Source organism: Protopterus annectens, chromosome 13.part0 (genome assembly GCF_019279795.1).
Source record: "Protopterus annectens isolate FY-2018-M chromosome 13.part0, PAN1.0, whole genome shotgun sequence".
Classification (NCBI taxonomy): Eukaryota; Metazoa; Chordata; order Ceratodontiformes; family Protopteridae; genus Protopterus; species Protopterus annectens.
In genome coordinates, this window is record NC_056747.1 from 811,166,703 (window position 1) to 811,189,002 (window position 22,300).

Below are 22,300 nucleotides of genomic sequence, written 5' to 3' on the forward strand. Positions count from 1 at the left end.
ATAACATCCAACCAGTCATCCAGAGCCTGTTTTTGGAGCCCAGGCTACTATTTTCTCCTTTTAGAGTTTGTGCTACAGCAGCCTGGGTGCCAAAAATACTCAATACTTTCTTGCTGCCCTTGAAAACGCTCCTTCTGGGCTTCAAACTATCAATGGTCAGCTCCAGTCTTCTTTGCTGGCAGATAAGTCCCCTTTGAGGGACCCTTCCACATCATCATCATCATCAACCCCCTTCTTCCCATTTTCTACTTGGGGTCAGGGTATCATATTAACTGTCGCCATCTCTTTTGATTTAATGCCACACTCCTACCTTCTTCAACACTCATGCCTGATTCACAGATCTTCTGTCACACAATCCATCCATCTCTTTGCTGGATGACCTCTTTTCTTCTTGCTTTCTTCCTGTCTGTTCCAAATCTTCTTCACCTGATTGTCTTCTGCTTTTCTTTGTGCCCAAACCACCGTAATCTGTTCTGTTTGATCTTTTCTACAATTGGAGCTACTTTGGCTTCTGCTCTTATGTCCTTATTTCTACTTCTGTACCACAGTATGCATCCTACCACTCTTCTCAGGCACTTGATTTCCATCACCTTTAGATTTCTCATCTCCTCTGCCTTTACTGCCCAGGTTTCTATACCGTACAGTAGTACTGGTTGCACCACTGTTTTGTAGACCTTACTTTTCAGTTTCTTTGGAATGCTTCTGTCATACACTACACCTGACACTCTATGCCATTTGGCTGCAGCCCCTGTGATTCTAGCTTTGAACTCTTCATTCAGACTTCCCTTTTCCTCAACAATCTCTCCCAGATGCTTGAAGCTGTTAACCTGTTCCACTAAGTTCATTTCTACTTCATTTCTCAGCTTATTTTGATTTCCCAAATTTGCTGCCATTTCCACTGCCTTATCTGTGCTTAGTTTCATCCCATGTACCTTCAGTTTTGCATTCCATTCCCCTTTCCTTTGCTGAAGTTCTTACTCAGAGTCTGCCTGTAATGCCTCATCATCTGCCTTTGTTGGTCTGTCCCCTCAGACCTGTTTGCTAATGTAGTCCATCACTAGTATGAACAGCAGTGGACTCAGAGCTGAACCATGGTGCATACCCACTTCTACTGTGAACCCCATTGTGAGACCAAACACTGTTCATACTTGAGTCACTGGGTCCTTGTGCATAGCCTGCACTAATTCTATTAATATTTATGGAATTTCAAACCACCACAGTATTACCAAAATCAGATTATTTGGACCTTGTCATATGCTTTTCCCAAGCCTAAGAATGCCCAGTTGGACTCTCCTCATCTCTAGCTTCATCTCAACTATCTGTCTCACTGCAAACATTGGGTCAGTCATGGTGTGTCCCATTATCCATCACCCTCTCCAGAATTTTCATGCAGTGTGACAGGAGTTTGCTTCCTATGTACTGTCCATAGTTGTGGATGTCCCCTTTGTTCTTGTACATTGACATGAGTATGCTTATTCTCCAGTCATCTGGGATACGACTTTCTCTCCACACTGCTGTAAGTACCCTCAGGAGCCATTTCTCCCCATCTCACCCAGCATTTTTATCATATCTGCTGTGACCTCATCTGAGCCTGCTGCTTTCCCTGATTTCATTTTCCTTAGTGCTGTTCTTACTTCTTCTAGGGTAGGCTCCTCATCTTCTCTCATCATAGGCTGTGTATGGGGCAGTACAGCTTCTGTGGGGTTTTCTTCATTCAGAATCTGCTGGAAGTACTCTTTCCATATATCTTTGATGTCCTGTGGACTGGTGTCCAGGTTGTTGCTGACATCTCTTATGAAGGATGTCTGATTATCTTTATCTTTCTGTCTTTTTCTTGAAACCTGATATAATTTCTTTGTGCCACCTACTGTGTCAGTTTACATAAGCTGGTAGAGTGTCTCCTATGCCCTGTTCTTCACTGTTGCAACTCCTTTTTTAGCTTCTTTGTTAGCCAACCAGTATTCCTTCATAGCCTGCTCTGTCTTTCCTATCTCCCACTTTTTAGGTGGAGAGTAGAGCAAGAGACAACAAAAGGAAGGAGTGTAATACTAAAAGCAGTACTGATAAACAGGAAAATGAGAAAGTTAGAAGAGGAAAGAAAAGGGATCACACAGTAGAAGAAAAAGTTCATAGATTCATAGGTGTGTAGTAGGCTAATGGCCCTGGAGCCTATACAAGCCTAGCCCATAGGATTACACTGGCATCGTGCCACCCAACCTTAGTTCCCAGTGCCTCTGTCGAGTAAAGCCACTGGAGTGATCCCTGGGGTGAATTTTCTATTTCCCATCCACTCATCAAGATTTCTCTTGAAGAGGGCCAGTGAGGTGCTATGCTTGACATGTATGGGAAGTCTATTCCATAGCATGGGAACTCTCTGGGTTATGAACCTGTCCCTCCAGCACGTTCTTTTGATTGTGATAATAAGGTTGAGGTCTCTGGAGTGTGTGGTGTGGAGGGATTGGTATTTCTTTAGCTGTAGCATTTTTAACAGAGCTGGGTCAGACATGGCTTTGTAAGTCAAGCAGAAATCATCTCTAAGTAGGCGATATGAGACAGAAATTAGTTGGAGTTGTTTGAATCTGTCCATATAGGACAAGTTTTTAAGGCCTAGAATCCTCTTTGTGAGGTACTTTTGCAGCCTCTCCAGTTGTTGCAGGTGTCTAGTGAGGTACATGCCAAATGGGGCATTGTACTCGATGATTGGCCTAATGAGGGAAGAGTAGAGACTAGAGTAGTAGTAGAGTAGAGTAGTAATGACCTCTTTCTTCCTGGATGCAAAACCCATAGTAATGAGATGTGCCACATAGAAGGACTTTCTGACCACAGTGGCAATGTGATGACTTTATGTACTTCTGCATTCCACCACCAGCTTTCCTTATGTACCTTATTTCCATATCTGGCACTGCCACATATATGTTGTTTTGAGGCACTGCCATTCTACTTTAACTTCACCTATTTCCTCCTCTTCTTGGGTGCTATAGCCCTGAGTGATTCTTTGAAATGTTGTACTTTCACTCCAGTCAACTTCCAGGTCTTCATCTTGGTCTCTGTTGACCTTAGAGTCTTCTCTGATCATTGCTTGCAGCTGATTATGGCAACCAGTAGTTTATGATGTGGGCCAACTGTTTTACTGGGAATGACTTTACAATCACTGATTACACAACAGTGCTGTTTCCTCACTAGGAGGAAGTCTACCTGAATTGCATTTTGGCCACTCTTGTATGTGATCTTGTGACCGTCTGTCTGTCTGAACCACGTGTTGGCAAGACAGAAGTGTAGAATGGCCTCTCCTTTTTTATTCATGTTGCACCACCCATGTGGATCTCAGGTCGTCCTTATATTCTGTTCTGCCTGTTCCATTCAAGACATCCATATCAACACCAGTTCATGTTGTCCTGCTTTATCTAGTAGGTCCTTCAACTGCTGTCTGAATGCACTCTTTTCTTCACTATCACCCTGCTGTGGGGCATAGTCTGAGATTATGAATACTGCCCTGATTTTACACTGGAGTCTGATTCCCATGAGTCTGTCACTAATTCTGATGATATCCCTTACTGTCTTCTGAAGCCTCTCTCTCACCACAATTCCCACACCATTTCTAGCCTGTCCTCCTCCTGAGTAGTAGACTGGATCCTAAGCCGAGTGTCTTTGCTGCACTGCCCTTCCATCTTGTCTCTTGGATACATAGGATATCCAGCCTCCTCCATACTATCATGTCATCCACTTCCTAGTTGTGTCCTGTCAGTGAACTTATATTGAGTGTAGAAGTTTGGCAGGATGATTGGTTTTATGTCCAGTTTTCACTCAACAGAGCTATCCCAGGTAACTCAGGCTAGGCAACTGCCAACCAGTAGCTTATTGACCCAGTGAATGCAGGGCATGGATCTATATTGAAAACTCGAATGTTGACTTACCCGAACACCTAAACACCGACACATATTCTGCAAACCGCAAATACACCGAACGCCCTAAACCTTGAAATTCAAAAACTCGAAATATCATAGTTGTCCCATCCCACCGCCCGCTACATACTATCTAACTAAATAAACCACATAAATACACTAAACAAAACCCTACTTCTAACCCTAAACTAAACCCTACTTCTAACTCTACACTAAATCTTTCATATACCACCAAGTATGCACTTAACTTAACCCGCACCCTAACCCTAAGGTCCGTAACTATCGCACACTTTCCTTAAAAAACTATACCCAAACAAACTAAATAATCTCCACACATACACTTAATAAAACCCTACTTCTAACCGTACACTAAATCTAACATACATTACCATCTATGCACTTACCTTAACCTGCACCCTAACCCTAAGTTCCGTAACTATCACACACTTACCTTACGGAGCTATACCGCAAAAGGGCCAACCATGACGAATTGACGTTTTGGATTTCGCGCTTCAGGACGATCAATGTTTTTGTGGTTCGATGAAGACATGTCGGCGTTTAGGTGTTCGGATAAGTCAATGTTCGAGTTTTCAATATAGACCCCAGGGCTTTATGGTGGGCACATAATGGCCAATAGGGGCACAAACACCCCTCCCACTGTTAACATGGGTCCCTGGAGCAGGCCAGATCCTCAACCCACTTATCACTGGCAAATACCCATGCCCATTTGATGATGTTAATCATCATGACCGAATCACCTAGAGCCATAGTTTACACTGTCAAGTGGCTAGGACACCATGTAGAGTCTGTGCTGCATGTAGAGTCTGTGCTGCTGTGCTTGGTGAGTTTGAGATGGAAACACTCAGCATGTTTTTCGGAGCAGCATGTTTTTCGGAGGTTGGAAGAACCCCACAGACACTCAGGGAGAACATACAAACTCTAAATAGGCATTGACCGGAGGTCAGGATTGAACCTTATATCTTGTGGATGGGAGGCTATGACCTTAACTATTATAGCAACTTGTCTCCCTTCCACACTCCCTTGTAAATTTTTATCTTATTTTTACTGGGTCTATTTGTGTTTACTGTTTTACTGGAAATGTCTCACTCGATGGATTTTTTTGAGCTGAGACTGTTTATTTTTATTTTGGTCACTTATTTTTGGTAAACGTGTACTACTGATATTTTGTTTTAAGGATGTATGCATTTTAGGGGAAAGTATGTGAGTTCAGTGCTTGTGTACTTTTCATGACAACTTTCCTTCCAGCTTGCTCTTTTCAGCTGCGCTTGCCAGTGAAAAGGTATTGCTGGATATTTTGAGGCAAAGGTTTACTGTCTGTGCATTTATTTTGTGATTTATTAGGACTAATGTGGATAAGTGTAAATGTGTATAGTGCTTGTGAACACTTTTAGTGACAACTTATCTTCTGACTTACTCCTTCAAGCTAAGCTTATCGGTAAACAGGTCTCTCTCTGTCTCTGCAGGAATATGAATACCTTACCTGTCCTTTGCTACCTTCTCCTACTGCACCTAAGAAAAATAAAATTACTAACGATCTCTTTCCAAAACTGCAGGCTCAGTCTGTACCTCAGCCGCTGGTGGGTAACACTGTAATGGCCAATGGCTTGCCCCTTAGACTACTCACTGCTTTATTCAGGACCCTCTGGTGTAGTCCCTACCACCACCATGTAACAGGGATTAACCATGTCCTCTCTGGCTGTTCCATTATATATTCTAGGCAAGGGAGAACCACTTTCTTTGGTCATGGGAGTTTCACCAAGAGGTTCTTCCTTGGATAGCTGAGATAAGAAACCCCTTTCTCATGTTAAAGTACCCTCTCTAAGTTCCTCTCTTTTTAGGGATGTCCCTAGGAAAAAGAAGCAAAAAACTCAAACATAATTCTTCTGTTAACAGTTTTTCTGTTTATATAGATTAATTAATTTCTTTGCTATGGGCTTATTGCAGGTTTTGAATCCTGTGGAATAGCAGGAAAATGTGTGTGTTCTACATAATTGTTCTTCAGTTCCGTGGGATCACTTGTCAGATGATTCTGAAAAGGCATGGGACAGGGCTTCATCATGTCCCAGATTATGATTTTGAAGAGAGTGTTTTCTCAGTTTCTCCTGAAGAGAAATTTAATTTACTCCTCTTTAAGGAGATATTATAATATGTCGTAAGTGGATATGCCATACTCTACTCCTCTTCCTCCTATTATGTCAGCCTTGGAGGATGCTTTTGACTTAGACTACAATGTTCCTGGTAGTCAATCTTCATTTCCTAAAAAGGTAGACAGAATTAATAAAGTTCCTGTCTAGCTGCTAACAAGTTTGTGGTCAATGCTAATCCTCACCCTTCTGACATTGATGGGAAATTTTTTGGCAGATTTGGGTAGAGAATGTTTTCTTCTACTTTAACCTTCAGAATGTTGAACTACTAGGCTCATATGTTGAAATTCTTATTGGCTTGTGTTGATAATTTGAGGAGTTTGTCTGCCTCATACCTCTCAACCTATTAGGGTAAGAAATCTGGACAGTGCCTAAACTAATGGGGGGATAAAGGGCCAAAAATAGGGCCAGATCTTAAATATTGTTCTTATAAACTTAGAAACTTGCAGGATAACAGGATTTGTATTGGGATGCATTTTCTTAAGGATATGAATTCTTAAACTCAAATGTATATCATTACTCAGTGACTTCAGTACTAAGTTATTTTCAGAAATTCAGAAATTTTATGAGGAAAAGACCAAAACATGAGGCAAAAGTTTGGATTTTCTGTGAAAGTCTGGATGATTGAGTGGTATGCAACATTACCCTCAGAAGGTAGATCCTTTCTGAATCCTATAATTGCTCTTTGTCTCCAATATCTAAGCATTCTTTAGAGTGCATAAGTGTGCTGACTATGTCCAGTGCTACAGTTACTGCTACTGTGATGAGACATTTTGCTTGGGTGTATAATCACAAGTTTTTTGAAGATATTAAATCTGAAATTTTGAATTCTTCTTTTGGTAAGGAGTCTTTCTTTGGTCCTTCTACTACTCAGCCATTAAATTAGATGAAAGAGGCAAATTGATTCTAGGGGTAATTAAAATTTCTAGCTCTCCTTCCTAAAACCTATTATAAAGTATGCTTCATTTTTCAAAAATCAAATCAAACAACAAGCTTCTGACAAGAAGGGATCAAATAAACAGGAGAAATGCTCTCAGAAAAAGGGACAGGCCACTATTTTGAATTGACTGATAACATCCCCCGCCCCTTCCCTCCCTGTTACCTATTCAAATCTGTCCTACAAATTGGTTTTCAGTCTTCCATTTTGGCATCAGATTGTCTCAGACAAATGGGTTTTGCAAGTAGCTGAAGAGGGTTACAAATGGCAATGGGAAAGCCTACTTCCTTTTCAGGGTATTGCACCTCATCCACCAAACTAAACAGAAGTGATTCCTCTTATTCTACTCATATGCTTTCATTGGGGGTCATAGAACCAGTGCTCTAACGTACATGGCAAATGGAATGTTTCTGATGTCAGAGAAATGCTTCCTGGAGACCTGTTCTCTCGACCTGTACTTTCTTGATTTGTTTGTCAAAGTGCCAAAGTTCAGGATGTTGACTTTACAGAGCTTGTTACCTTTCATTTCTCTGTGGAGTTTTTTAGTAACTCTAAATATGGAAGATGCTTATCATTACATTCTCATTGCCATATACTTGAGAAATTTCCTCAGATTTTCTGTGACTGAGTCACATTATCAGCTTTCTGCATTACCTTGGGTTATCTATATCTCCAAGAGTGTTTACAAAGTTTCTAGCTCAAGTGCTAGCTCATCACAGACCACAAGGCATCCACAGATTTCCTTATTTAGATGACTTGCTTACCTTTGTGGAGTAATTTTTAGGTGTTAGGAGTCCTTTACATGGGTCACAAATTTCCATCTCAACCTGGGTTTTCAGAACAACAATCAGACATCCTCCTTAATTATTTCTTATGGGATAATGTTTCTAGGATCTTTTTCTGGATTCTTCCCTGAAAAAGGAATTCCTAACTCAGGAGAAAGTTGACTTTTTAATGGAAGTCTTTGAGAGTTTCTCCAGCAGCCTCTTTGTTCTGGAAAGTTAAATCTGTTTGTTGGTTTTTTTTGGACCAGCTCAGTATGCTGTTTTATAGCTCATGATTTGGCACACCTCTCAACCTCTTAGTACAAGAAATCTGAACAAGGCCTAAAATAATGGGAGCACAAAGGCCCAAAATAGGGACAGATTTTAAATATTGCTCTTAAAAACTTAGAAAGTTGCTAGAATACTTGGATTTGTGTTATGATGCAATTTTTGAAGATGTATGTCATTTTTAGTGACTTCAGTCCTCTGCGATTTGCCAGAAGACCACAGATGTCATGAGAAACAGACCAAAGATATGAGGCAAAAGTCTGGATAGTCTCAAAAAATGTGGACAATTGAGAGAGACTGTTCAGCTTATTGCTCTGACATCTGCTGGAGAGTATCTGATTTGCAAGCTCGCAGTGGATGAGCCCTATGTAGTTTCCATAGGGATATGGATACTTTTATGACAGATTCCTCATTCATGCCAATACTAGTTTCAAAGTTTGCTTTGAATCAAAATATTGATCTCCATGTATTCTTTTCTGAACTTAAAAACATGGAGAAAAAATTCTTCATACTCTGGACATGCCTAGGCAACTCAGGTTGTATCTTGACAGAGCTAAGTCCTTTAGGAAAAATGAACAGTTGTGCACTTCCTGTTATTGGACAAGGAGAGGCCAAACCATATCAAATAAGACTATTTCCAGACAGTTGTCCCTTGCTGTTGCTTTTTATTTCCCCCATGGTCGATCACTTCCAGGCAGGTTCCAGTTGCATTATACTAGAACCTTGTCTTCTTCAATGACATACTGGAAAGGGTTGGACTGTAGAAGTATTATAGTGGCAGCTATTCAGTTCTCTGTACATACTTTTACAGAGCATTACAGTCTGGATTCCTTCTCCAGGTTAGAACAACCACTGCTAAGACCATTCTCCAGGAACTCCTGGATCTCAATTATTCCTCCTCAGAGGTTAGATAAGCTATGGTAATCTACCCATGTAGCCAAAATGCTACTGCAGCAGTGACAATGATGAACATAGTACAGCAGTGTAACTTACACTTGCCATAACAGTAAATGTTCAAAGTAATCATTCATGCAGTAGCTGCAGTCTCCCTTCCTCCCTCTATCCTCCTTCTTGTCAGTTTATAGTTATGTTTGTATATATGATTATGTGTTCCTAACTTTTCTGTTTTTTTTTCAGGACAGTAGCGTCTTTGTCCCTTTTGGGATACAAGAAAGTACTAAGTGTTTTTGGCAAATAGACATGTTTTCTGTCTTTGGGGTTTGTGCTTCAGTAGCCTGGGTGCATGTGTGTTGGTGAGCCAAAGCCTTTGAAAGACTGGATGGCTGTTATATCCAGAGCAGGACATAACACATATAGCTAAAGGCTACTGCAGCAGTGATTGAACATCTACTTTTATGGTAAATGTAACTTACACAACTGTGCTTTCCTCTTCCTGCACAAGAAATCTGATCATGCACTTATATAATTAGAGTCATCTCCACCTCCTACTACATGCTGACTTCATGCAGATGTGTATATCTATACCCCAAAGGGCAGAGGGAAAGAGCTGCTAGTATAGTCTGAGGTAGATAAGCATTATGAAATAGTTGATCACTGCTGCAATACTCAAGTCAGCTGTTTCCCAACTCCTAGCTATATAGGTACTACATCCTGCATATACAATACTTCTTTCCTGTCTACCCTGTATCAGCTTTCAGACTCCACCACCACTAAATATCCTTCTACCCTACAATTTATTTTTCCCTACTTCCTCACTACTTGCTAACTATAACATACAGATCCCTTTACTTGCCCATGCTACTACTCAGCTTATCCTCTGTTCTTCTCCTACTACTGGGCCATCTCTCCTCCCACCATGACTCTATAATAGGGCTCAACATTTCTCCAACTCTGGCCAAACCACCTATTCATACTTCCTCCATGCATTGTCCACAGATTGCACCTAATCTATTTAACAATGCCCCTCACCTTTACTCCAAATATAGACTGATTCATTCCATTTCATCTCCACCCAATACAAAATTAAGTGGAAAAATGCTCTCTAAAAAACAAGTATCAATAATTTCCCAATATACTAAAATGCTTCTAGGAGACATTCACCCTAACACTAGGCCCACCTATCAAAATGAACATCAAGACAATTCTCTTCCACACACTACTCTAACCCTACAACGGTCAACCCAAAACCCTAGTATTCTAACTTTTGCTGCCGTAAATGTTAGAAGCATTAGAAAAAAAATGCTGAACTACATGCCTGGATTGCTCAACATAAGCCTGATATTCTCACTGTAATTGAAACAAGGCTTAAACCCAACGTAAATGGATCCACAATTACACTACCTGGCTATAATATCATCCATAATAACCATACAAAGAGGAAAGGTGGGGGTATTGCTTTAATATTTCCCAGCAGCTGCCACATTTCTCCTTGCAACAAACCGATACCAAAATTCAGTTCAGCAGAGCTTCCTATTACTTTCCTGAAATTAAACAACTATAAGCAAATATGGATTACTGTTCTTTACATCCATCCTGGTGACAATACAGCTATACTAAAAGATATCCCACACTGGATATCCATAACAATTCCACAAGAAATAATACTACTAGGAGGTGTGAACGTCGGTTGGTTGGACATAACCTCTAACTCCCCTCCATCTAATGTAAACTTATTTGGTTTCACACAGCTAATTAACAACCCCACACATTATAGTGAGACATCAAATTCCATATTAGACTGGATCCTAGAATCAGACCCCAGCAAGTACACCACCTCAGGTTCCAGCTCTGACTGTTTTAGTGATCATCTCCCGATCTACACAACCAGGCATCTCACACATCCACTTAAACAACATGTTTATAAAACAACATGCAACCTTTCCAAATTTAACCCAGAAAGGTTTGTTACTAACCTATCATTTATTAACTGGAACTTCCTGAAAATCCCCTCCGTAGATGATGATGTAAATCAATACGACTTTCCTGAATATACTAAATAGCCTTGCACCTCATAGAATATAGATGCTAAAAACAAATAAAGCAATTTGACTATCTAAAAAGAGTAAAATACTAATGCAGGATAGAGAAAAAGCATGGAAGGAAGGGCAAAAATATACAACATAATATCTTGAAAACTTCAGAATGCTTTACAGTCATACTAAAAAGCAAATTAGTGAAGATAAAAAATTATACTATAATAACTTTCAGAATAATAGTAAACCCAACCCTAAAAATTCTGAACAGCCATTAAAGAAATGTTGCATCCTGGCTATAAACTCAACCCTACTCCCTCTTCCAATAACTTATCACAGAAAACTACAATACAGTTCAACTCTTATTTCATAGATTGTATAGCATCTCAAACAAAAATTCACCAGCATCTAATCCTAACCCTGCTTAGCAGCCATGTATCACCACATTCACTTTCACCTTCAAACCTGTGCTCACATCCTGTATAAAACTACTCTTAAACAAACTCAGACCGTGGTCTACTTCAACTGAAGACCTTCCAAGTGAATACCTTAAAATGGCAGCCAGTAGCACTGCCTGCCCTGTCCCAAACACACATTTCCTCTCTCTGGAAAGAGTCACAAATTATCTTTCTGCACAAAGGAGGAAATTCAGCAGACATTACTAAGTTTAGACCTGTAGCAATCTTATACCCCCTTTCCAAAATACTTGAACAATGTATTCAAAAACAATTGCTAAACTATCTCCTGCAGGAAAAACTCCTATCCCCCATACAACACAGCTTTCATTCTTCCCATAGTACTAACACTGCACTTCTAACCTTTATCAATACTGTCAATAGTGCTAAAAATAATGGCTAACTAGTGTCCTCCTTATTTCTAGACTTGGTCGCAGCAAACTTCTACTTCAGATGTCCTCATTAGTTCTCTCTTAGCCCACCCTTCTATGGTTCAAAAGCTGCTTATCCAATAGGTATCAGTCAGTAAAATGGCACTCCACCCTCTTTCTATAGCTCACAGTCACCACCAGTGTACCATAGGGCTCTATCCTTGGTCTCCTCCTGTTTAACATTCTTACCAGCACTCTCCACACATCCACATAGCAGGCCTTCCTAATACAGTATGCATACAGTATGCAAGTGACTACACATTCTTTTGCAGATCGGACAATGTGGCATAACTCCAAACAATTACTCAGAAAGCTTTAACAGCAACTAAAACAAGGCTATGTAACTCACAACTCATGTTCAAAACTAAAAAAAAAAATACTATTTTCCCCAAATCCTTCTCCCATGAAAAAACAAAAGTTAGTTCTCTCCCTCCTTGGTAATGCAACCATTGAAGTCACTTCTCATAGAAAATTATTAGGGATGATAGTAGATGATAATCAAGCCTGCGTTTGCGCTTGTTTTCTGCCTTTCCGGCAACTAGTCTAGCCCAGATACAGATTTGTTATATCCAGGAATGTTTGTAAGCTTCTGAGACCCCTCCCCCAAGCCTTTTTGTGTTGGAGGGAAGCCTTCTAGCTTATCAGTGGGAGTGGTAAGCACTAGGTAAGCCTATCTACCACAAGAGGAGTGGTTTCTGGCCCAGACATTTTAATTTATTGGCTGTTTGGGCAGCTTTTTCATCCCTTTCAATTTTCTGATTTAAAAGCCCACATTTGCGCTTGTTTCCTGCCTTTCCTGTGACTAGTCTGGTCCAGATACAGATTTGCAGTATACAGGAATGTTTGTAAGCTTCTGAGTGACCCAAGCCTTTCTGTGTTGGAGGGAAGCCTTCTAGCTTATCAGTGGGAGTGGCAAACACTAGGTAGCCTATCTACTACAAGAGGAGTGGCTTCTGGCCCAGAAATTGTAGTTTATTGGCCATTTTGGCAGTTTTTACATCCCTTTTATCTTTCTGGTTTAAAAGCCCGTGTTTGCACGGGTTTGCACTTGTTTAAGCTTCGTGCAGTGCCGCCGAGTTGAGATAAAGTTTTTCCCCTAGATCTTGCTAGTTCTTTCTCTCTTGCACTTCAGATAGCTTAATCGCTTTGCACTTCAACAGGTTTTTGTAGCAATTATTGTAGCACACCTAGGTGCCATCAGCACTAGTCATTCTTCACCATTCTTCACAGAAATAGCTCCAGTACTTAGTAGTTATAACCATCCCTCCTGGCATGATTAAAGGGAAGTTCACTGTGCTTTCTATTATAAACCTGGTGCACTTGGGCATTCTGAAGCAGTGTAGCAACTGCCTCATGTACACATACAACCCTCTCCTCTTACCTCCCAACACTCAGACTTGTGAGAGATGCACTTATATTACCAAATTGGAAGCTATGCACTCTCCAGCCAAGACCGGACTAGCTGGTCAAGAAGAGAAGGCCAACACCTGCACCACACCACATGGAACACATAGCCCTCCAGAACATCCACTATCACAACTCTCACATAAAAACACAAACCACACACCCACCTTTGCGGAGGCTGTCATAGAAATTTACCCAAACAGCAGAGACCTCCAAGACAGAAACGCACTCAACCACCACAAAACAGTACAAACCACAGGAGCATACCTCACCTCCACAGTGTGCCCCTCAACCTAAGCGCCTAAGAATAAAAACTTTGCCCAATACACTAATCATAGGTGACTCAATAGTGAGGCACACAGATGTCCCACTCACTAGGGTGAATAAGGAGAAGGTAACAGTCAGCTGTCTATCAGGTGCCAGAATCTGACACATAGCACATGCACTCAGGTCACTCCACAACAAGTACAAGTATGACTCTGTCATTGTCCATATGGATGTGAATGACCTGAGATGCACCACCCTGGACTACATGAAAAGAGACAGGTGGAGCTCTTAGATTATGGGACCCAGGCAAGTATGAGAATAGCCCTGAACAGTATCCTACCATCATCCAGAATGATACTCAGTACAAACAAAAAATGATTGACTTCAACAATTGGCTAAGTTTCTGGTATCATTCTAAGGGGAACCAGTATATGTCTGCTTGGGATGACATGACTGACAGACCTCGATGCTTTACCAGAGATGACCTACATCTGTCACCCCTGGGTTTCCGGGTACTGGCTAAGGCTCTTGCCACCCCTATAGTGCCTTTTTTAGGTGGTGTTCCAAAGACCAAATTACCACCGTAACAGCTATAAATAAATACAATCCGAGGGTCATGCTACTCAACGCTAAAAGTCTAAATCTCAAGATGCACTCGCTCGAAGCACTCCTCAAAATGGGAACATCGACATTTGTGCTGTAACGGAGACCTGGTTTAAAGCGGCAGAAAGCACCCATGCACTACCAGGCTGTAACTCATTCCACACATTTTGGTCCAGAAACATGGACCGAAGCTCCAAAGGTGGTGGTGTCTCCATATTCAGAAAGGATATGCACACCTCCAGACTAGTAGCCCAGCATAACACATCTGAGATACTTCAGGTACAACTAACATTGGGTAAGATGGCGATCCAGGTCATAGCCTGCTAGGGGTCCCCAACCATGTCCCTAGACTCTAACTCCATGTTCCTAAGCACCCTGGAATCTATCAAGGTCCATCTCAACACTCTGTTACTAGGAGACTTCAACTACCCCTCCATCAACTGGGAAAACTACTCAAGCACCAATACACTGGCCCAAACGCTTCCTGGAAGTCATCAGTTCCTATTCCCTGGACCAGCTCATTCTGACCCCCATTAGAGGAAGCAGCATCCTTGACCTAGTTATTACTAACATGGGTGACCATTGCTCTACTCCAATAGTCAATCCCTCCCTGGTCAGATCTGACCATAAACTAATCACCATGGAAATCCACATCTCGCCCACACCCCCCGCAAAGGTAACCACCTTGAACAACTTCTCCAAAGCTGACTTTGGACTCCTAAAAACAAGAGGTGGCTAACTTCACGGCACCCATGCCAATGGAAAATAGCTGGATGACTGCCAAATCATACACCAATGCACTGTATGAACATGTACATAAATACATGGAACTAGCCATACCCAACAGAACCAAGACCCTCTCCTCCAAAAAAGGAAGCCAATTTGGTGGTCACTTGCCATTAATAAACTCTACAACAGAAGGAAGAAATTGTTGCAGAAAAAGGTGAAGTCCCAAGACTGTAAAAACTCCCTTATTAGCCTCAACAAAAAGTTGAGATCCCTCATCAAATCCTCTAAAGCCAGCTATAAAGGCAGAATTGCGGCAGACACTAAAAACAATCACAAAGCCTTCTATAGCTATATCAAGAACCTCCATGGGAATACCCAGATTTGCTCTGAGTTACTGCACAATGGTTCCTCCTATACTGAGCCAACAGATATTGCCAACATACTGGCCGACAGATTCAGTGCCAACTTTACCGCCTCCCTGTCAAAGGACCGGTCACATTACCAGAAGAATGACAGGCACCCAGCATTACTACAGCACAGGTTAAAGCTGGATTGTCCAAGGCCAAGAATACAGCTTCCATGGGACCTGATAATATCCCTGGATGATTTCTACATGAACTACAAAGTGAATTGGCACCGCATCTATGTGCCACGTTCAGTTACAGCCTCACCTCAGGCTTTGTCAGTACCAAATGGTACACTGCAACAGTCATCCCTCTCCATAAAGGGGGAGCGATTTCAGACCGTGGGAATTATTGCCCCATTAGCCTGATGAATCAGATATGTAAAGCTATGGAGCGCATCATCATGGACCTGATTAACAAAGATGTAGGAACTATCCAGACTCTAGACCCCATGCAGTTTGGCTTTGTGAAAGGAAGCTCATGCCTGCTCAACCTGATTGACTTCTCTGAGTCAGTCACCAGGATTGTGGATGAAGGTAAGGCAGTGCATACAGCCTACCTCAACCTGACCAAGGCCTTTGATACCATTCCTCACTCAGGAATTATTGATAAACTCATCAAACTAGAAATCAACCCCTATATCACTAGGTGGGTTGCAAATTGGCTCACAGATAGAACACACAGTGTGAAAGTAGCAGACTCCAAGTCAGAATGCCGACCAGTCACAAGTGCGGTCCCACAGGGATCGGTCCTGGGGCCTCTCCTGTTCGGCATCTACTTCTCAGAAGTCCAGGTCAACACAAAGAGGCTCTGGCTGACCAAGTTCACAGATGACTGCAAGTTGGGAGCCATTAACTTCCCAAGTGATGCAGACATCCTACAGAAAGGCCTCAGTGAGACCAATGACTGGTGTCAAAACCATGGCCTTAAGATTAACGCAAAGTCATCATCCCCTTTGGTAAAAACTCAGTTCCCACTAATTACTACATTGATGGGAGCCCACTGAACACTGAAGGAGTTATAAGACATCTGGGGACACAGGTTGACAGCAACCTCTCCTTCAACCACCACATTGCCATTGTGGTCAGTAAGTCCTTCTATGTGGCACATCTCATTACCAAGGGTTTTGCATCCAGGAAGAAAAAGGTCATTGTCTCTTTCTACTCATCCCTCATTAGACCATCATCATCTTCTTTCGGCTGTTCCCATTAGGGGTCGCCACAGCAGATCACCTGTTTTCATTTCTTCCTGTCCTCTGCATCTTGTTCTGTCACACTAACCACCTGCATGTCCTCTCTCACCATATCCATAAACCTTATCTTAGGCCTTCCTCTTTTCCTGTTACCTGGTAGCTTCATCCTTAGCATCTTTTTCCCAATATACTCAGCATCCCTCCTCAGCACATGTCCAAACCAACGTAATCATGCCTCTCTGGCTTTGTCTCCAAACCTTCCAACCTGGGCTGACCCTATAATATACTTATTCCTAATCCTGTCCACCCTCATCACACCCAGTGCAAATCTTAACATCTTTAATTCTGCCACATCCAGCTTAAACTCCTGCCTTTTAGTCAATGCCACTGTCTCCAACCCATATAACATAGCTGGTCTCACTACTCTCTTATAGACATTCCCTTTCACTCTTACAGGTACTTGTCTGTCACAAATCACTCCTGATACCCTTCTCCACCCACTCCATCCTGCCTGTACTCCCTTCTTCACCTCTCTTCCACACTCACCGTTACTCTGAACTATTGACCCCAAGTATTTAAACTCATCCACCTTCGCCACCTCTACTCCTTGCATCCTCACCATTCCTCTATCCTCCCTCTCATTCACACACATATATTCTGTCTTAGTCCTGCTGACCTTCATTCCTCTTCTCTCTAGAGCATATCTCCATCTCTCGAGGGTCTCCTCAACCTGTTCCCTACTCTCACTACCAATCATCGAATATAATGCCCCATTTGGCATGTACCTCACTAGACACCTGCAACAGCAGGAGAGACCACAGAAGTACCTCACAAAGAGGATCCTAGGCATTAGACACATGTCCTACATGGAAAGACTCAAAAGACTTCAGCTATTCTCTGTCTCATATCGCCTACTTAGAGGCAATCTCTGCTTGACTTACAAAGCCATGTCTGACCCAGCTTTTTTAGAGATGCTACATCTAAAGAAATCCCAATCCCTCTGCACCACATACTCCAGAGACCTCAAACTCATTACCACAATCAACAGAACATGCTGGAGGGTCAGGTTCCTCACCCAGAGACTGCCCATGCTCTGGAATAGACTTCCCATACATGCCAAGCAGAGCACCTCACTGTCCCTCTTCAAGAGAAATCTTTGTAAGTGGATGGGTAATAGAAAGTTCACCCTGGGGTCACTCCAGTGGCTCTACTTGATAGAGGCACTGGGAACTAACGTTGGGCGGCACGATGCCAAGACACTTCTATGAGCTAGGCTTGTAAAGGTTCCAGGGCCATTAGTCTAGTACACACCTATGAACCTATTTGACCTGTATATACAAAACTGCATAAGAAAAACTCATCAAAAACTAGGGATGCTTTACAAGGCCAAAAACCTTCTCACCAACCCAACTAAAGCTGTACTAGCCACTACTTATTTCTTCCCCACACGTCTTTATGGTGCACCCAGCCTTAATAATATTCAGGCATCAGAAAAATGAAAATGTGAACAATGCTATAATAAAGTTGCTAAATTTGCAGCAAATACCCCTTTGAGAAAGCCCCCACTGTATAGCACTTAAAAGTCTAAATTGGTTAGAACTACCCCATCAGCTAACACATACGCAGTTTCTTATCATCTATACAATTATCCAGAATTCATCTGCTTGTACAGCACTGAATAACATTCTACACAACTATGCTGCTAATTGGTCACTACGATCCAATGAGCAAAAACTCCTGTCTGCCCACAAACATATAAAATCTGCTGGTCATTGTCTATACTCATTCCATTTTGCTAAGGCCTGGAGCTCCTTATCTCTCTCTCCATTAGGTCAATACCCTCCCTCCAGTCCTTCAAAACCATTCTGAAAGACTTCCTAGCCAAAGGCTGGCCCTGTTCTTGCTCAACACCAGGATACACTGCATCCCTAAATATGAACAAATACCTATTCACACCTTACCTTTCCTTACTCTTCTTTCTTCACCCACTTCCTTACTTCTATCAATTTCTATCTCTTGTCTTTTCCTATAAATATACCATAAGCCTGCTTTTTTCTCACTTCTTATTGCAGTGCTTATTTATAATATACTAACTTGCCTTTATTTCCTCTATAAACTGGCTAAAATTTGTCCTAACTATTAAATCATTGTCATATAAACTGTACCTATTCTTAACCAATGTTTTCATTTTATGTCTAATTTGGTATAATTACTTAAACTGTATTTATTTATTTTTTGTATTATTTTTAAAGATTGCAAAATTATTGTTCTTAAAATGTTTCATAATACTCTGGATCTTTTCTCCTGGGCCTCTGCTAAAAGTGGGCTCCTATCCAGTCAGACTTTCCTGGAAATCAGATTTCAGTAAATAATAATAAATAAACTAAGTCCGTAAGCATTTTAGCTAATTTTATGCTTTACATTGTAGATACTACACTCTTATTGTGTATGATTTAAAATGTAATTAATGGACTGAGAACTAAGAAGCAAGTTTCCAAAGCTGCATTATAGTTTCTTGGATATTGCCCATATTGATGTTGTAGCATATTAAATAAATTACATTATACACTTAAGAATAACCTTATCTCATACATCTGTTACTATTAATATTAATAGCAGCAGCTGTAGATTATATGTTGCATCTCAGAATAGTGGTAGTGACTCTAAACTGAGGTACAGTTCCCAAGTTTTTTTTTTTTTGTAAATAAAAATATACAATGGATTGCGTTACTTTTTCATGTTTTGATTATTTGTGTTTAATAGTTAAGGGACTATATGTGAATGCATTTGCAAGAATCATTAAAGGAACAGAAAGCAAAAATTTACCTGAGCTGACAGGCCAGGGTGGAGAAGATGAGAAGATTTTCACCTGTAAGCTTGATCTCACAAGTCTTCAGAAGTCACCTCAGTGGACTGACCCTTCTACGGTAGGAAAACCATTGTTCTAAATTCACCAACCACTGTCATACTGCATGATGCTAATTGCTTCTATCACCATTTAGTAATTGTTTTCTGTCATAATAGGTGTAAGTAGGTATTAATGAGGTCAATGGTCAAGATACTGGGTTTTGCAATGATGCAGCAGTTAGAGTTGCATCCTTGGTTCTCCTGTTTGGCTTACAGGTGGGGTACCTTCTCTGTGGAGTCTGCATATCTTCCCTGTGTCTCTGTGGGTTTTTGGCAGGGTCTATAGTTTTCATATCTAAACATTTCAAAGGCATGTCAGCAGGTGAATTGATGATCCTGTAAATTGCCTGTAGGCCTGTACATGGAGCTCACAGAAGTGTAGCTAGGATGAGGCAAAGGAGGCAGCTCCCACAGGTGCAAAGTGTTAGGAGGTGCGATCAGCAGATCCAATCAGCCAGTAGTTCAGTCCTGGTATTCATTTCTGTACTGGCATTCAGAAATGTTGGTATGGAAATTATGTACTGTAGTGGTTCTGTGGTTAGGACTGAAGCTTGTAGCAAGCCATTTGCTGTAAATTAAGCAAATTACTTGTAGTTTTTTTTTTTCTTTTTGCAGCTCATGTAGACAGATGATAATAGACTTTTTTTTTGCTCCACAACTTAGTGTTGAAGGTCACCGGAACAGGGAGGGGTACTGGGCACCAGATGAGCTCATGTGCCTGCAGATGTCTGTGGGTGCGTGTCCTGTGGTGGTCTGGCATCCTGTCCAGGACTGGATGTCTGTTCTCCTGTGACCCAGAAGAGGATAAAATGAACATCAGGGAAGGAAAGCATGAAAACTTGATCACAACACTGACTTTGAGGTAAAAGTAGAAAAATTTCTGGTCAAGCCTAACTCCCTTTCATATGTCTAGCTGTTATCCTCACCTTTGATATTTAATGACACACTTGTGTTATAAGACCTTTGTGTATCCTACCTTCTTGAGCACAGTAGCTGGAGACACTACATATAGTAAAAGGGGCATGTGATGAGAGATGGGGTTGAAACACAATGGGATAATCCTACTCTGAACAGACTGAATTATGTGTAGATCACAAATTTTAGGTCTGAGAAAAGAGTCAACTTTCCCCCTGTAATGCAAGAGGAGTTCATCATTTTTCTGTTGCTTGATAGTAGAAGCATATATATATATTTATATATATATATATATATATATATATATATGTATATATATATATATATATATATATATATATATGTATATATATATATATATATATATATATATATATATATGTGTGTGTGTGTGTGTGTTTGTGTGCTGTGGGGTGGGCACAGAAGTATTACAAATACAAACTTAATTATTCTGCAAAGACAAAAATATGCAGCAGCATCTGGAATTATTGTAAAAAATTGTACCACTTTCTGCCCATCAAATGTGACATGCTAAGAAGTGATGCAATCTTTGGCTACATTGCTGGAAATGAACTCAATTTGTTTCTGAACCCAGACTGTCATCACAAAAATGAAACATTTCCAGAGGAGCAAGCATGTACCATTTTCCTAACATTATTTCATTATACTATGTAAACTTTAGGGTGTTGGATAAGTTCATATGTTGGGGTAAAGGTTCTGAGCTGTTAATATGATGCTTCCTGTATCCAAGTGTATGGACTATGATTCCTTACACTTCCATTTGCCTACTGTGTATGGACAGTTGAGTGTAGTGCTTACCTAGCTAACAAATATATAAAATTAAAAAAAAATAATTAAATTAAAATGTGTTCAAGTACTTACTTCCCAATATAGGCCTTATTTCTTTATATATATGTATATATATATATATGGGTTTACTACCGGAGATCGAATCGAAATTACACTATTTCGAAATCCGGTAGTAGGTGCCCACTAATGTGAAAGTGCACTTCACCGAAAGTGCACTTTCGTGAACACCACTAGAACAAACTGGCAATGTCCTCCACTGTGGTGCGGTAGTGCGGTAGTCACGGACCTTAGGGTTAGGGCTTGGGTTAAGGATAGTGGATAGCCCTACTAGGTATCCGCTGTCCTTAACCCAAGCCCTAACCCTAAGATCTGTGACTACCGCACCCACAGTGGAGGACATAGGTCTGTGACTACTGCACCGTAGAGGACATACAATTTCCTCCACTGTGGTGCGGTAGTCATGGACCTTAGGGTTAGGGCTTGGGTTAAGGATAGTGGATAGCCCTACTAACCATCCACTATCCTTAACCCAAGCCCTAACCCTAAGGCCCGTAACCATTCGCTGAAGTGGTGTTCGTGAAAGTGCACTTTCGGTGAAGTGCACTTTTGCGTAACCGTGGGTCTACTGTTTATTTTCGAAAACATAAGTTTTCGATTATATACAGTAGACTCATATATATATATATATATATATATATATATATATATATAGGGATTCACTTTATAATCTCAAAATACTCAAATATCGAATTTCAGTATTTAGATACTATAAGGCCGAAACACCAAAAAACTGAAAGCCAAAACCATGAAACCCAAAATTGTGACTGTTAAAGCACACATACAAACACAACTACACCTACCTCTGCACAACACAAACACGCACACACACGCGCACACACACACACACACACACACACACACACACACACACACACACACACACGCACACTTACTGTAAGCACAGGGGCAAGCCCCCTGCACACCCCACCCTATATATATATATATATATATATATATATATATATACTAACTCCAAGGTCGCACTAAACACCAACATACCATATAGCATTTCTGGTGCCAGTTTTGATCGTGGGAGGTGTTTGAGAAGTAATTTAAAAGGTGTTGTGTGGATTAGCAATGCCTGCTGTCACATCATGCCCCAAGATTTGTAGATGATTGAGTGTGTATGCCAGC

General features: G+C 41.0%; 1 protein-coding gene across 1 annotated transcript in view; it reads left to right on the forward strand.

Moving 5' to 3' along the window:
- The window catches only part of LOC122788364, a 213,927-nt gene that overhangs the window by 12,110 nt on the left and 179,517 nt on the right, over window positions 1-22,300 (forward strand). Inside the window, exon 2 of the mRNA XM_044055441.1 lies at window positions 19,238-19,401. Coding sequence (XP_043911376.1) covers window positions 19,238-19,401 — 164 coding nt within the window. The remainder of the gene's footprint in view (window positions 1-19,237; window positions 19,402-22,300) is intronic.